The following is a 17,601-nucleotide window of genomic DNA, read 5'->3' as shown; positions in this document are numbered from 1 at the left end:
CAGGTCTCCCACATTGCAGGCAGATTCTTTACCAGCTGAGCCACAAGGGAAGCCCAACGTTTAAAACTCATCTGTCTAGTGCTGACAATTTATTGAGAATAGATTGTGGCATAAAAAAAAAAAGATTTCTCGTTTTTAAACATGTTGCCTACTTATATGACAGGGTTGCTATGAGACTCAAATGCAAAAGCGCTTTCAAAATCATAAAGCACAGTACAGACCCAGACTATAATTATTTTTACACAAAGGATAGGGGGTTCAAAAGCCAAGGTCCTTCTTGCCTCTTCTGATCATGAGTAGTTACCCATTCATGAAATTAAACCAGTCTATCTACAAGAAGCTAAAGGAAAATGGATTCTATTTATTTGTAAAAATAATGTAATTTTGTGCCTGAGTCTCAAGTCATTCAGAGCTTTCAGATTGCTACTGATTTGATGTTTAATTTTTGAAAGAAATGCCTTTAAAAAAAAAAAAAAGTGGAAGCACTAGGCTTGAATACTGAAGACTTTAAATGCAGCGACAGACCAGGATAGGAGCAGAAGTCTGGGAACTTTAAACCTATTTCCTTTTCTCTAATCCTGTTGGAGAGCCAGAAGTGAGCTGGCCAGATCCTCCAACATTTCGGGGGTGGCATCTTTTCCTCGCGGTGGCCCTGTCATCAGGTGAACGCTTCTGGGTGGGAGAACACACTTTGTGCGGCCATCTGACCTTCACAGAGTCTGGGGAGAAATTTGTAAAGGATTTTGGGGAAGAGGCCTTGAGTCTCGAAGATAAAGAACAAGAAAAAGGGGGCCCGAGGAAGCCTGAGCCTCGGGGGAGATAAAACTGAGTTAATGAAGAGGGGTGGATTATCCCAGATAATTATGTAAAAGAGAAGGCTAGGAGTTCTAAATGGCTGCAACTTGGAGTTTACTCTGCCTAAGGTATGTGTTTATGTTTCTGTGTTTTGGTTTTCATGTTTGGAGTACGGTTTTTTCCTTCTTCACCCACCGCTCAATTTGAGAAAGCGGCTGCTCCGCCTGCCAGACCCCCGTTCTCCTCCCTTCTCTTCCTTTAGATTTCGAAACCCCATCCCTATTAGGCTCCGCGCCGCTGGCTCCTGGGACCCTCATCTCGCTGCCCCTCTAGAAAGAAGCAGCTCTGTGTATGACCCCCGCCCCCCGCCGATGCCTCTCGTTCTTATTTTCTTCTTTCTCCGACTCCCTCCCGGTGCTGCTGTCCAAAGACACACCTTCCCAGCCAACCCAGCTGTCACGTCGCGCTCCAGCGGTTCGGGGAAGCGGTGGGAACTCTGCGCTCTCCAAATCAGCCCGCCTCGCCGGGCATCTCCCTCCCCTTCCCCTAGAATAACGACCCAGCCTCGACCAGCCCTGCTGCTTTCCGACCGCTAGTTTTGTTTATGGAACCCGCCGAGGCTTTGGGCGATCTGCGGTGGCCCGGCTCTCGCTAGGTTTGGGGAGGGAGGGGGCAGCGTTCACGGCCCCCCGGTGTGTCCGAGACTGTTAGATCAGATCTTTCGGATCCGGAGGCAGAGGCAGCGGTGACAGGAGGGCCCCCCCCCACCACCACCACCCGCGGGTTGGGGGTGGGGAGAGGAAAAGGGACTGGGCTCGGGGAAGGAGGCAGGCAGGCAGCTGCAGTGCCGGGAGGGGTGCGCGCGCGTGTGCCGGGCTCGCCCGCCGCCTCCCGGCTCAGTCTGCGCTCCTCGGCACGCGGGGCTGCCGGGGCCGGCGGGTCGGGGAGCAGGAGCAGCGCCCTCCCCGGGGGCGCCCGGCGGTGCCCGGGCCGCGTTCCCCACCCCCGCCCCTCGCACCCGGTCCGGCCCCCTCTCCATTGAGTTTTCCCGACACCGGCGCCCATCAATGGTCCTGCCCGGGGATGCACACGCAGCCTGCGGCCGGAGGGGGGTAGCAGCCGCCGCTTCCAGGTGCGGGCTCTCCCGGGTCGTCGCCGCCACCCGTCGTCGCCGCCACCCGAGCCCCGGGGCGCGCTGAGGTCCCGGCCCGGCCATGGGGCTGCCGAGGCTGCCGCTGCTGCTGGCGTGACAAGGGGCGACGGAGCCACCGCGCTCGGGGTCCCCGGCTGCCTGCATGGATGTCTTCAGCTTTGTGAAGGTTGCAAAGCTCTCGAGGTAGGGGCCGCGCCGGTTCACGTGCACCCAGGGCCCCCGCCGTGGGCAACTTGGTGCTTTATTTTTCGGGAGCCTCGGGGAGAAGCAAAAGCCGAGAGAGCAGCTGGGCTTAAGCTAGGACGGAAGCGAGGTGGCCAGGGGCTGCCGCGTTCAACTTCTCTCTCACTGGCTGGTGGGGCTTGTGGAGCCACGGCTGTAGACCACACATACACACACAGATACACACGCCCTCACGCACAGAGCAATCTTCACGACAGTTTGTTTTCCCTGAGAAAAGCCCCAGTGGTGCCTGGGGTCACATGTATAATTCAGGGCTAAGAGAAGATGGTTGTAATCGCGCCTGCTAGGGAAAACCAGAAGTGCTTAGAGCTTGGGTTCCTGCTTTCTAAGCAGCAGTGACCAAAAGTGACCCCCAGCCCCCCACCCCAAAACTGGACCTCCACACCCCTGAAAAGTCAGCTTGCAGGTGGCCCAGGTAACCTGTCAGGTGTTCCCAGCAGTGACCTAGATGCTGAAGTCATGGAGACAGAAGAGAAAGCCCTTTAGCTTTTCTTTGCGCAACTGTGTAGTTCTAAGCCTGGAGAGATTTAGAAATGCTTCCAAGTGGCCATGTTGTTGAAACGGAAGAAAAATCATCAATTCAGGCAGATTTCTCAGGCCGTTCTGGTAGAGGAGGAACGTTCCCACTCTTTGGCTACCTAGGTTTTATCCGGTCAGAGCATTCCTCCTAGGTCTCCTGCCCTGCTTACGCTTCCTTCCGGAGACTTCAGCAAGCCCAGGAAGTGGCATTCACTGGGAAGAGCCCAGTGTGAGGAGACTTAGAAGACTGTACCCCACCTCTGCTGCCCAGGTCTCTGGAAGTACCGGCCTGAGCTCTTGATAGCAGTTACTACCTCGACCTTAGGAGGGAGACAGCAGAGGTCTTTAGGACCTGCTTTATACTCCCTTGCACTCCCGAGAGAATAATTAGTGTCAAGGTGGGAAGTGTCGATTGCATCAGGCAAGAGTGAGTAATGTCAAGCAGTCAGAAATGTATGTTGACTTTGTTTTGACAGAAATGTATGTTGACTTTGCTTTGCTGAAGTATGTTTGGGTCATTTCAGAAACATTCAGTTTGGATGTTACCTTTCAGATGTGCCTCTCTCCAACATCCACCAGTCTTTATTTGTTCTTGCCCATCTCCACCTTCCTTCTCTATTCACGTTCGGTGGGTCTTAATGTGCCAAGCAGATTTCCTGGGGAGAGGCTCCAGTGTAACTTAGTCTGGGTAGACTTGGGGTATATAGCTGATGGGTAAGTATGTCCAACCCCTAAGAGGCATTGCCCTGCGTAATAGAAGACTAGTAAGTTGAGTGGTGGATGATTGTACTGTGGCAGATTGTTTGATTTCATACCGATATTATCAAAGGCCATGGCTTCACACTTCTATTCTATTAACTTCCTGCATGCTGCTGCCTGTGGCTAGATTATAAACAGCTGTCAAATCATGAACCATGGACAGGAAAGGGTTGTGAGCAAGGGTTTAGCAGTTGCCTGGTGCCATCTCTGATGGACAGAGAGATGCCCAAGAGAAAGGGAGGTTCAACGGATAGTATAGTTCAAAGTAACCAAGATAGCTGTCGATTGCCTCAAATGCTAAAAACGTTAAGATTAATGAAACATCTAGAGCCTAGATTTTGTCCTTAAACTTCAGAGCTTGGGGGAAAACAGTGCTGTGTATCAGTGAAAAGATGTTTTATACTCTTTTACTCAATTCTAGGATGCCTTCATGATATTCACAAATCTGAGCTTTTGCAAAACCCAAGCCAGGCTGTGGGGGATTAGTATCTTATTTTAAAGAGAGGTTAAAATTTAGTAAATGAGTGTGAATTTCACTTTCTATCCTTAACATGATCCAAATAGAGTGTTTATTCTAAAGAGAGAAGCTGCACATGTTCTGAGCTTATGTGCCGATTAAGAAATCTCCCATCCATAAGAATTCTTCTTGTTTCTCAGTGTGAGCTCAACGATGGTCCCCAAGCTGAAATAGACATACCTTTAGAGGGTCATCAGCATGTGGAAACACATGTTTGCAGCTGCTTGTTTCTGCCCTTGAAGGAATAAAGTCTTGTGTGTGTGTTTTAAACACCGTTACAGAAATCAAGTTCTTTTCTCAAAGGTGAAGTATAAAAGTGCTTACACTGCAGGACTTTCCTGATTTTGGAATGGATAATCTTCCTAAAGGATTTAGCTTTGATCAGTGTGGTTACTGGAGTGCTTAAAATTCTCCTGGTTTAGAGATGAACACACACAGTTACCCCAGGCCTTAGCCTTTCCTTTGGTTCCTAAGTGAGTTGAACTTGAGTTTCTAAATGTTCATTCAGGAAGTATTTGCTGTCTGATATTTGCTAACTGTCCCACCAGTGAGTAAAGAAAGTAGCAATTACAGAGAATTCCAAGAGAATATTAATCCACACTTGAATTAATAAACAACGTGTTTTGACTTTTCAAGCTACCTACATTTAACCACTTGTTCCCAGAACCTGTACTCTTTTTATCATGTGAAAAGTCAGAATACAAATTGCCCCTTAAGAATTCAGTTACATCCTATGGTCGTCATTAAAAAAGAAAAAAACAAAAACCTGCCAAGTATTGGAATAGCTGGCAAGTTGGGACCCTTTACATCATCTTTTTGAGTAGTGACCCTTGATTGCATCCGTCGTGGGTGGCACAGTGTGTCATGGTTCTATCTGGAGATGTTTTTTCCTTGTTCTTCTAATTTTCTGGTTATTAAACTGCTTGATAGTTTACATGCAATTTTACTTCAATGTTTCCTTGGTAACAGTTATATATCATTTTCCATCTTTGTAGATGAGAGCATTACAGATGATTGCCTTATAAACCAGTAATAGTATAAAAATAGGCATATATTTTTTATTGTTACTGTTCTTTGTATCGGCTGTTTCATGTGTAAAGCAGATGCACTTTTTGAAATGTTTATAGAAGAATGTAGTTCAGTAGAAAAACATATGATTATGCCCCCTTTGCCTGAGGGAAGTAATTTGAAACCCAAAACTCATAGGGCTGTTATTAGACTGAGCCACGCGTTCATGAATTGAAAAAATGAAGATTTCTTTTCTTTAAGCAAAATGGAACACTTTGAGATAATTATTTGGTCCCAATTATTAATGTGAATATTCTTTCTTGCAGTGTTAGGTAAATTTGAGGGCTGCTTTATTTTACATTTTCTTATAGTTTCACAAGTAATTTTGTGGTATATAGCAGTGACAAATAATGTGTGCCAATTTTGTTCCAAGTATACATTTGAGTAAGAATAATATATATATATATATATATATATTTATCATTTCCTCACATTTTATGTAAAACTGTTTTAGAGACTACTAAACTTTTATTCTTTACCTTTCCCTTGTTCAGAATCAAATATTTCCTAGGGAAAAAGGGCAGCTAAAGAAGCAATGCAAAGGTCAGATTTTTCCCATCTCCCTTTTTACCCAAGTAATTGCATTAATGTTGCTGATAATAGTGACTCTGGAGGCTAGCAACGAAAAACTCCCAAAGACTCTGGATTTGAATTTTATTAAAAATGCTACTTGCTCATCGTCTGAGTCCTTTCTGAGTTCTGCTGATTTCCGTGGCTGTCATGAGGTGAAATGATGAACAGTTTCATAACAGAACTAGATTCCTGTTTTAGGAATATTTAACTCTAGTTTCCCAGAGCTTGCTAGTTTGCAGCTGTGAAAGTCTAGTCGTTAGCTGTTCTGGGAAAAGATGTCTAGTTCAGGCTATGTATATTTCAGGCATCTCTCTCTCTCCCTCTCTCTTTGGGGCAAGTGAATTTACCTTCTTGCTATCAAAATTTGATGTAGATTGTCAGATGAAGTGAAACTTACTTGTTTAAAAACATGACCTGGAAATTCTCACTTTCAGCTTATGAACCTTCCAGCTGTTTAATTTCTCTCTCTCTCTTACTGAAGTACAGTTGACTTCCAATGTTATGTTAGTTACAGGTATACAGCATAGTGATTCAGTATTTTTACAGCTTGTACTCTGTTTAAAGTTATTACAAGCTAATTCCCTGGGCTGTACAATATGTCTTTGTTGCTTATCTATTTTATACATAGTATTAAATAGTTTGTATCTCTTAGTCCCATAACCCTATCTTTCCCCTCCTCCCTCCACTGTCCCCACTGTTAACCCCTAGTTTTTTTCTGTATTTGTGGATCTTTCTGTTTTGCTTTGTACATTCATTTTTTTTTTTAGATTCCACATATAAACGATATCATATAGTATTTGTCTTTCTATGTCTGATTTAGCATAACATTCTCTAGGTCCATGAACTTTGCTGCAAATGACAAAATTTCATTCTTTTTATGGCTGAATAATATTCCATTATACCACATCTTCTTTATCTATCTATGCATATGGCGATAGACACCTGGGTTGCTTCCTATGTTAACTACTGAAAATAGTGCTGCTATGAACTTTGGGATGCTGGTATCTTTTTGAATTAGTGTTATCAGGTTTTTTCCAGATATATATCTTCCAGATATATATCCAACAGTAGAATTCCTGGATCATATGGTAGTTCTTTTTATTACATTTTTAAGGAATCTCCATAGATTTCCATAGTGGCTGCCCCAATTTACATTCCCACCAACAGTGAAAGATTCCCTTTTCTCCTCATCATTGCCAACATTTGTTGTCTGCAGACTTTTTGATGATGGCCATTCTGACAGGTATGGGGTGATATCTCATTGTTGTTTTGATTTGCATTTCTCTAATAATTGCATACACACTCAGAGTTCAACTTTATTACTTTATTATTCCATTTGGCAGAGAAGGCAATGGCACCCCACTCCAGTACTTTGCCTGGAAAATCCCATGGACGGAGGAGCCTGGTAGGCTGCAGTCCATGGGGTCACTAAGAGTCGGACACGACTGAGCGACTTCACTTTCATTTTTCACTTTCATGCATTGGAGAAGGAAATGGCAACCCACTCCAGTATTCTTGCCTGGAGAATCCCAGGGATGGGGGAGCCTGGTGGGCTGCCGTCTATGGGGTTGCACAGAGTTGGACACGACTGAAGTGACTTAGCAGCAGCAGTGTTCCATTTGGAGTTTGCATGGATGTTTAACTATGAGAGAATATCCATTATTAGTGAACTAGAAAATTTATCTTTAAGGAATGAACTTAAAACCACGAATTTCATACTTGGCTCATTGAGAAACATTGGCAGCATTTTTTTCGTTTGTTGAGATATACAGTCCTTAAATCTACCACTCTTATCATTCAATGATCTTGAACTTTGAAAGCTAATCAAAGCGAGGAAAGGAGATTAACACGTTTAATCGTGGGGTAGCAGACTGACCTATGGGCCAAATCTGGTTTGCTGACTGTTTTCATACAACCTGTGAGCTAAGAACAGTGACAGACTTTATTTTCTTGGGCTCCAAAATCACTGCAGTTGGTGACTGCAGCCGTGACATTAAAAGACGCTTGCTCCTTGGAAGAAAAACTATGACAAACCTAGACAGGATATTAAAAAGCAGAGACATTACTTCGCTAACAAACGTCCGTCTGGTCAAAGCTATGGTATTTCCAGTAGTCATGTATGGATGTGAGAGTTGGACCATAAAGAAAGCTGAGTGCCGAAGAATTGATGCTTTTGAGCTGTGGTGTTGGAGAAGACTCTTGAGAGTCCTTTGGACTGCAAGGAGATCCAACCAGTCCATCCTAAAGGGAATCAGTCCTGAATATTCACTGGAAGGACTGATGGAAGCTGAAACTCCAAAACTTTGGCCACCTGATGCAAAGAACTGACTCATTTGAAAAAACCCTGATGCTGGGAAAGATTGAAGGCAGGAGGAAAAGGGGACGACAGAGGATGAGATGGTTGGATGGCATCACCGGCTCAATGGACATGAGTTTGGGTAAACTCCAGGAGCTGGTGATGGACAGGGAAGCCTGGTGTGCTGCAGTCCATGGGGTCGCAAAGAGTCGGACATGACTGAGCGACTGAACTGAACTGAAGAATTGTTTTTAAATATCTTTTAAATTTTTAAATGGTTTAACAAATCAAAAGAAGAAGAATATGGAATTAAAAATGTTAGTGTCCATAAATAAAGTTTTATTGGAACACAGCTCTGCTCCTGCGTCTGCTGATTGTCTTTGTCTACATTTGCTCTACACCAGCGAGGTTGACTAGATGCTCCAAGGCCCTTATGGCCAGTAAAGCCTGAAATAGTTACTGTCTGCCTCTTTCCAGAAACAGTTTACTGACTCCTGGGCAAAACAGTGCCTTTTCTTTCTTTTTTTTTTTTTTTTTCATCTTTTTTATTTATTTTAAAACATTACCTTTTCCTATGTTCTCTTCTTTACATTATCAGCACGTGTGTGTGGGCACAAGCAAAACCAAATACACACTGTCAAAGATCAATAGAGCCAGACGCTGGTTAAAATCGCATGGACAGATTTTAATCAGTGCTATACTATTGCAGGAGGGAAGAGAGACTGGTGGGAACAGAACTACAGCTTCCAGTTGTATCCAGGTGACTGGGCATTCTAAAGGGAGAATGTGGGAAGAGGGAGGGAGGGAGCTGGGGCTCAGTCCAGGCAGGAAAGTGAAATATTACAAAAAGCAAGAAGAGGGTTGGTCCATGTGAAACCCATCTGGCTTTGTCCACTGGCTCTTATCAAAGTTAAGACTCCTGCCCTCCTACAGTAGCTGAGAGACTGGGGCCCCATCTTCAGATCTGGGCTGGAACCAGCAATCAATTCATTTGCAGCCTTAAATTTTCTCAGACAAGCACTTTAAATGGAGCTGAAATCATCCTAGGGGTGTACCCTTGAGTTTTTAGAGTTTTTAGAAATGGAGGAAGTGTTTGTTCAGTTCTTTCTGGGCCAAGGTTGAAACCTCATCAAGGGAGGGCTCAGAGGAGCCTGGCTAGAGTTTGGTTAAGGAGAGAAGCTTTGTCAACACATGTTCAATTTAGTATATTAAATACATGCATTCAGCAGTACACATTCACAGTTTTGTTTTGTTTTGTTTTCACATTCACAGTTAATGTAGGCCTTGTCTTTATTGAAGCTTCTGATCTTATTTACTTAACTGTAGGGACACTGAGCATCAAAAGTGCACATAACTGCTTTAGTGGTATTTGTTGCACTGGAGACAATTTTGCATGCTTATTTTTTGGTCACTAAGTTGGCCCACTTTCTTTGGACTGGAGAGATATGTGTTAGAGTGATACTTCCCTTCCATAAAGCTTTCAACTTCTAGTTTAACATGGATGGAAAAAGAATGGGCCAACAGGACTTGTATAGCCTCAACTGACGTGTGTGGAGAACTGATAAGTCCACAGGAGAAGGCCTGGTATTTCCTTACAGTATACTTGAGCCACCTGGTCCTAATGGCTGATGACCTTCATTAATCTTTTTCCACATGGAAAGAAAACTAGATAAGTGGCTTTAGTTGTAGACAGAGAAACTCCAGTTCTCTGTATTAATTTCTACTTGAGTTCACCTCAACTTTCTTGTGATTTGATTGAGAGCATCATAATGAAAAACTAGACTGCCTTTAGTTTTTTTTGTTTTAAATTTTTTTCTATTCTGTTATGGTTTATTACAGAATATTGAATACAGTTCCCTGTGCTACACAGTAGGACCTTGTTGTTTATGCATTCTATATAAAATATTAATAGTTGGCATCTGCTAACCCCAACCTCCCATTCCATCCCTGCCCACCTCCTCCTGAAATAATGCCATTTGCACCTACATGGATGGACCTAGAGATTATTATATTAAGTGAAGTAAGTCAGAAAGAGAAAGGTGAATATCATATGATGTCACTTATATGCCTTTAGTTCTTCATGGCAAAGACATATCAAGAGTATGTAGCCTTGCTTCTGAGCAATTAAGTCATTATGTACTTCAGTGGTGGAAAGTATCTTGAAGAACTCTAAGCCTTAGTTTTAGATAACCAAGTTACCATTCCCATTTTTTCCTGACAAAGAGATAAGAAAGTTTCATCCTGCCCTTTTCTTTTAGAAATGTATTTTCAAGTAGGGTTACAGCATTTGGTATATGATGAATACTCTATACTAGACAATAAGTGAATAAAGTCATGTACAAACCCACTCTCATACTTCTTAACAAATGAATTATTGTAATTTGTTGAGCTGAACAGTGATCAGGATCAATAACTCAAGAATGGAAAGGAGTGTGCAAGTTAAGTCTCTTGGACTGGTCTCAGAGAATAAACTTTTATTTTTGTTTTGACATTTGAAATGGTTTTCTATGATTAATGGTTTAAAAGTCATCAATTTGGACTTCTAAGAATGCTGTGTTTTACCCTATAAGCTCAATGAGCAAAATTAGTATTATGCTAAAATGAGTTTTTATAGGTGTCAGTAAGTTTTTCTTTTAGGAAAGCCTTTTTGAATGATAGAAAAATATTATTATTTTTATGAAAGAAATGTGCCTCAAGTTCGAAAAGGGAAAGCAGTTTCCCTACAATTCCGGTTTGCTTTACAGGTTTAATGTTTATTTTGGTTGTTTCCTTATATTTCAAAGATTGCATGAGATTTGCTTAACTGAAAATGAGAACATAATAATTATCTCACAAAGATGATCTTTAAAGAACACAATAGTCCAAAATTCACCAAATTAATGTTAAAGTTCGCCCATCGAATGTAGGAAGGAGTGTCTTTATATATTTAACTGGCACGATTATTTAACTGGTGGAAGATTGCTATGGTGGAGAGCATGAAGCCATCTGGCCAATTCTAGACTGTTCTACATTGGCTCATACATCTAACCATGGTGATTTTGCAATGGCCATCTAACTGGAGTCGAGAGTACTTGCCTCTTATAAAAATCACAGTCCAGGTCACCAGTCTTGATGCCAGGGCAGGGGCGGGGGGAGTCTCAGGGACACAGGGAGTGAAGTCTGGGATTAGTTTTGTCACAAACTCTTCACGTGCCTTGCCTGCATTGTGGCCCAGGGCACGGATTAGCACTGTCTAGCCCACCTGATATGTTTACTTATATTTTCATTTACTTATCTCCTGCCAGTTCTTGTAAATAAAGTTTTATTGGAACACAGCCACGCTCATTTGCTTGTGTGTTGTCCGTGGCTACTTGTGGCAAAGTTGAATAGTTGTGACAGAGATCACGTGGCTTATAAGCGCCCTTGACAGGAGCACTTCACTGCTCTTGAGCTCTGTGCCCAGGACTCACATTCTGCTCTGGGGCTAGAGCCTTGTCTGCCTGCTTTGCTAGGATTGGGAAAGGAAGCTGTGACTGGGGGGACAGCCCGCACCCAGCCAGCCCTGGCAGCGTCCTCTGGGGTCTTTAGCTATTAACACTTACTGTACCACTTGGAGGTGAATTTAGAAGCTTTCTAAAGTGCAAATGTGATCGCCTCTATCCGTGTATCTCCTTGCTCCTTAATGTCCCTGGGGGAGAATCCACATTCTTTATCTCTGCCCTGTGGAGGCGGGCCCCTGTTTACTTTGTTTCCTTTGGGTATCTTATTTTTGGAAACTTTTATTTCTCCCTAGCCTTAATTAATTAACTTCCTAGTCAACCCCCAAACACACAGGTGGACACACTCACAAACAAACACACACATATCCTCCCTACCTCTAACTGCCTTGAACTTTTTTAGGAGTCCTAAATTGTGTCATACCCTTGAGCCTTTAAATATACTCTTCATTTTGTCTGGAACAATCTTTACTTTGCCCCCACTTTCACCTAGAAAAGGACCATTTGGTTTTTTATCTCTCAGTTTCTAATCTATGCTTATTCCGTATAGCCTTTCCAACTCCCCATCCTGGGTTAAATGACTTGGCTAGCATCTTTTGTTAGTTAAGATAATCTGATTGTTTTAGCAGGTTAACCCCTCAATTTGAGAATAAGTGGTTTATTCTTACTTGGAGCCCCTAAAAGGCCTTCCTGCTGGACTGAAGGAGCTCTGCTCTACACACTCAGAGCACCCAGAAGCTGGAGGCTGTCTCCTCTTCAGTATGCGATTCAAGGTTACCCTGCCCACCAAGGTTCAGCGACAGATGATGGGAGAGAAAAGGGGGAAGACTGGATGGGAGGTTTTGAAGGGCAATGCCTGGAATTGAAGTACGTCCTTCTACCCACACTCCATTAACCTCAACCCTGGCCATATCTAAATGCGAGAGTGGCTGGGAAATTTAGTCTAGCTGTGTACGCAGTCTTGCTGGGCATCACGTGCCCTACTTTTATCATAACATTTATTCATTCACTATGTGGTAGATTGTACTTTTGTTCCCAATTCTTAAACCTTCACTGAGTTCAAGCCTTTTCTGTGTGAAATTGCAGTTCCTCCTCGTAGAGTGTCCTTCCCTGACCCACTGCTGTTGGACTTGTGACTTGCTTTGTCCTGTGGAACACAGGCGGGGGTCAGAGCATCAATTTTGGTAGACGGCCTTAAGAAGCTGTGTTCATTTCTTTTTCGCTTATTACATTAGTATATGAAGAACCGTCTGGGTTGGTCTGCTAGTTCCAGAAGCTAGATCCATGCACAGCATCATCCTGTTAACCTATGAGTATGAAAACAGGCACTTATTGTTGGATGACATTGAGTTTTGGGGAGGTTTGTTACGCAGTGTTACCATGGCAGTAGTTGACTGTTACATATGATATTACAATTGAGTCCAGTTTGGCAGTGTGTCTCTTTTATGAGCTCTCTGAGGGCAAGCCTCCTAAAGAGGGCTTTTTCTTTTTTTTTTAAAGAAGGCTTTTATTAAACTTCTTGGTTCAGAGTAGATAGTGAGTAAATATTTGGTGAATTTTGAATGAATCAGAGTGAAAGTGTGCTGCATTCCACATGAGGTCAAGTATCAATTTTCATAGATATACCTGCTTCTGTACTTCATTCAGCAGATCAGATTGCTTCTAACCTTTAGGATCTGATGCCAGAGCTCATTTATTGTGCCTGTTGGACCCTTAGCAGTGAATCCCACTGCCTAACCCTACAGGTTGAGACCCAGTTCTACATCTGGACCTAGATCCTCACAGTCTCACTTTGTTTTCTCTCTGTTTCTTCTAGTCCTGAATATCCTAGTCTTCTCCAATTATACACAGTTTTTCTCTACTGCCAGGAGAGAATTGTACACAACGTTTGTTATCATATTTAATGATTTGATATTGAGAGCTTTAGGTACTTTGGAGAAGGCAATGGCACCCCACTCCAGTACTCTTGCCTGGAAAATCCCATGGACAGAGGAGCCTGGTAGGCTGCAGTCCATGGGGTCACTAAGAGTCGGACGCGACTGAGCGACTTCACTTTCACTTTTCACTTTCATGCATTGGAGAAGGAAATGGCAACCCACTCCAGTGTTCTTGCCTGAAGAATCCCAGGGACAGGGGAGCCTGGTGGGCTGCTGTCTTTGGGGTCACACAGAGTTGGACACGAATGAAGCGACTTAGCAGCAGCAGCAGCAGCAGCTTTAGGTACTTAAATGTGATAGTGAAGAACCCATGACAAGGACCTGCTGTGGAGCACAGAGAACTCTATTCAGCATTGTGTACTAACCTGTAAGGGAAAGGGATCTGAGAAAGAATATATGTGTATAAAACTGAATCACTGTGCTGTGTACTTGAAACTAACAGGACATTGTAAATGTCCAATAAAAAAACAAACAAACCCATGATCAGGGTATCTTGCATACAGTATATTGGGGAAAGGAAATAAAGTACTAGAAATTGAAATTGTCACTGTACTAAAGGAAAGATGTTGTCTCGTTAAAGTGCACATATTTGACATAGGGTTAGTTTTTATATTGCACTTTTAAAATATCGCACTGAATGAGCAAATTTTAAGAAATAGGTCTGTGAGAACTTGGCTTAAAAGTTAACATGAAATGCAGTGTGGCCGAGGGGAAAAGAACAAGGAACTTCTTTATATGTAGCGATATAAAAAGATCTCTGAATATATTTATTGTTAAGTGCTAATAGTAATGGAAAAACTTGTATTAAAAAGGAAGGAGGATTTAATACATGTATTTGTTGTGTTTGTGTAAAAATGACCAGAATAATACACAAAAAGCTAACAACAGTATTTAATTCTGTAAAGTGTGGGTACAGGGGATTATGTGTGAGACAGACTGGGTAGATAGGAGACATGGGTGGATCTCCATGTCCCCGTCCACACTTTATATTTTTATTTTCTTTTGGTTTTTTGAACCTAGGATTGTAGTAACTATTAACAAATAAATTTGAATTTCAAAAAAGTGAGGATACCCATATAAATCCAAAAGTCCAATAATATCAACAGAATTTTAACATGATTTTTTTGATTGTAAAAGTAAGATAACTTTATTGTAAAAAATTTTGAGAATATAGACTGTATAAGGGAAAATATATATATAAATATTTGAAATTCCACCAGCGAGATATAATCACTGTTATCTTTCTATTTTCTTTAACCTTTCCATCTATTTTACATAGTTATTATAGTATCCTATATACACAATTCTATCTTTAAATTAAAAAATGTATTCTTGTATTATGAAATTTTTTTACACATATGAAAAAAACAGCTATATATACCACAATTTACTATATGACTTCCTATTTAATTAACATTTAAATTCTTTACAGTATTTTGCTTTGAATAATAATGTGATGAATATCTTTACAGTGAAATCTTTGGATTTCATGAGCATATTTTTTATGACATTAATAATAGCATACTGAGTATTTCAAAACTCATAAAAGTCAGAAGGTAGTTTGAGATGCCATTAAAGTGGTATTTAAATTTTATGCTAAAATTGTGGACATTCTGGTTTCTCAAAGGTATTAAAGTTGACAAGGAGCATTTGTCACAGAAGTTAACCTAGTGACAAGACTTGAGGCATTTGGGGATGGAAGACTTGCATAATGGTGGTAGAAAAATCAGGTGGATTTTTATCAAGCAGATCTTTGTTTCTTCACGTTTGTAAAATGGGGAAATTATGCAATATTTCCTCTAAATTTTATTTGTTTCTAAACTTCTATCATTTTATTGATAGTGGCTCAGACGGTGAAGAATCTGCCTGTAATGCAGGAGACCCAGGTTCATTCCCTGGGTCAGGAAGATCCCCTGGAGAAGGGAATGGCAACCCACTCCAGTGTTCTTGCCTGGAGAACTCCATGGACAGAGGAGCCTGGAGGGCTACAGTCCATGGCGTCGCAAGGAGTCAGACATGACTGAGCAACTAACACACACACATATAGAATAAGCAAATTCTAAGAAATGCATCTATAAGAACATAAATTAAGATAGCATGAAACACTGCAGCTATAAAAAGTAAAGAAAAAGGAAACACTCTATGCAGTAGTATAGAACCATCTCCTGATGTACTTATTAAGTGAACATAGAAAATTATACAACAGTGCAATATTATTTATGTTTAAAAATACTGAAAGGATACATAAGAAACTAATAAAGGTGTTATTAGATTGGGGGAATCTAGGGGGAAAAGGAAGTTTACTTAGAAAAAAAACAAAATTTAGGTAAATATGATCTCCCAAAATGTGACAAAATGTTGAGAAATCTGCTCTGGATGAAAGTTTAAATTGCTGACTCAGATAGTTTAAACCTATAATTAGTTTTCTCTATTTAGGATGAATGAAGCACAAGAGATGGTCTACTACATTAAGGATATATGTATGCCATAGAGATATAATATAAATTTCAGATCTATAAAATTTTAGTAGTAATTTTTATTATATATATATATAAATTTTTTTTGGCTGCACTGCAAGGCTTGCAGGATCTTAGTTCCCTGACCAGGGATTGAACCTGGGCCCTTGGCAATGAAAGCATGGAGTCCTAACCACTGACTACCAGGTAGTTCCCTAATAGTAATTTTTTTTTTAGCAAATTGAGATGAAACTGGAAAAATCATATGATTATAAAAATGATCTCCTACTTTTTGTGTAGAATTGAGTACTCTGAAGCAAAGTTCCGTCAGTTTTTATATCTAAATAACTCTTTCTCTGATAGGAATATAAAATGAAAAACTAAAAAAAAAATAATAAATAAAATGAAAAACTATGTTTTCTTTTGTTCCCCACCACCCAACAAAGAGTATGTATAAATTTTTTAAACTTAATTACATTTTGACTTCCCAGATTGCTCAGTGGTAAGGAATCTGCCTGCTAATACAGGAGGCATGGGGACACAGGTTCTATCCCTGGGTCGGGAAGATGCCCTGGAGAAGGAAATGGCAACTTGCCTGGAGAATGCCATGGCCAGAGAAGCCTGGAGGGTTACAGTCCGTGGGGTCACAGAGAGCAGGACATGACTGAGCACACACACCACCACATTTTGACAGCAGTCTTAAAAATTGTATCCTCTGATAATCTTCTGTTCACCAAAGAGGCCAACTTGGTGTTTTTTGGAGAACCATGTTCTGGGGAAATATTGATGGATGTTTCCATTAGGACCATAACTTGATTATGATGCCATTAGTTCATAATTTGGCTTTCCGGTTGAGATCATGTTGACAGGCTGAAGAATAGAGTGCTATTTAACTAAGTTGATGAAACACACGTAGGAGGCAATAAAGTGCCTGGGTCGTCTCTACTGGTTAATCCTTTCGTTTATCTCATTCTGGTAATGGTGTGGTCATGTATAACTCCATAAACTTACATTTCTCTGGAATATAGTGGTGTGTTTAATCAAAGAGTCTGACTATTACAGGCATATGTGATAACATTTTAAAAAGATCATCTGAATACAGAAGAAACATACGTAAAACTGTACATGGGCATAACTCAGTTTTAATGCTGACCTAGAAGCCATTTAATATTTTTTCCTGTGTCCTAGGTCAGGGATCAAGGGTTGGCAAATGACAGGACAGATAGGACAGATCCTACCTGTTGTGGGCCTATATTTGTGTAAAACTGAGAATGGTTTTTACATTTTTAAATGGTTTCCCCATATCAAAAGAAGAACAGTGTTTAATGACATGTGAAAATTATATGAAATTCAAGTTTGTGTCCATAAATGAAGTTGTATTGGCACACAGCCACCCCCATTATGTGTCACCTGTGGCTGCTCTCTCCATAGAGTGTGAGACTTGAATGGTTGCTGCAGAGACCAGATGACTTACAAAGCTGAAAACATGTGCCCCTCTACAGAAACTTTGCTGATCCTTGTGCTATGTCATCAAACATCATTAAAAGTAGTTCTTGATGGGAAGAACATCACAAATGAATGTGTAGATACAGAATTTTTTTTTTTTTTTGCCACAATGTGGGATCTTAGTTCCCCAACCAGGGATCGAACCCACTCCCTCAGCAGTGAAAGCGAGGAGTCCTAACCACTGGACCATCAGGGAATTCTCTGTGGATACAGATTTAAATATTTTTATCTTTGGGGGAAATTCTGCATAAAGGGGAATTTAGATAATATCACTTTGCACTTACAGATGATTCTCTGTATAAA

The 17,601-nt window shown here is 41.4% G+C and overlaps 1 protein-coding gene across 4 annotated transcripts in view; it reads left to right on the top strand.

Annotated features, from left to right (window-relative positions):
* Positions 1 to 608: 608 nt before the first annotated feature.
* The window catches only part of FRMPD4 (FERM and PDZ domain containing 4), a 514,452-nt gene continuing 497,459 nt past the window's right edge, over positions 609 to 17,601 (top strand). For 2 of the 4 annotated variants that reach the window (XM_043459255.1, XM_043459254.1), the window contains exon 1: positions 1,248 to 2,131. In XM_043459255.1, the coding sequence (XP_043315190.1) occupies positions 2,091 to 2,131 (41 nt within the window). In that variant the 5' untranslated portion in view covers positions 1,248 to 2,090. Of the gene's footprint in view, positions 924 to 1,246; positions 2,132 to 17,601 lie in introns of those variants that run through there. The other 2 variants (XM_043459256.1, XM_043459258.1) reach the window with 2 other exon arrangements.

The sequence above is a fragment of the Cervus canadensis genome, chromosome X (genome assembly GCF_019320065.1).
Source record: "Cervus canadensis isolate Bull #8, Minnesota chromosome X, ASM1932006v1, whole genome shotgun sequence".
NCBI lineage: Eukaryota > Metazoa > Chordata > Mammalia > Artiodactyla > Cervidae > Cervus > Cervus canadensis.
This window is presented reverse-complemented; position numbering and strand designations above follow the sequence as displayed.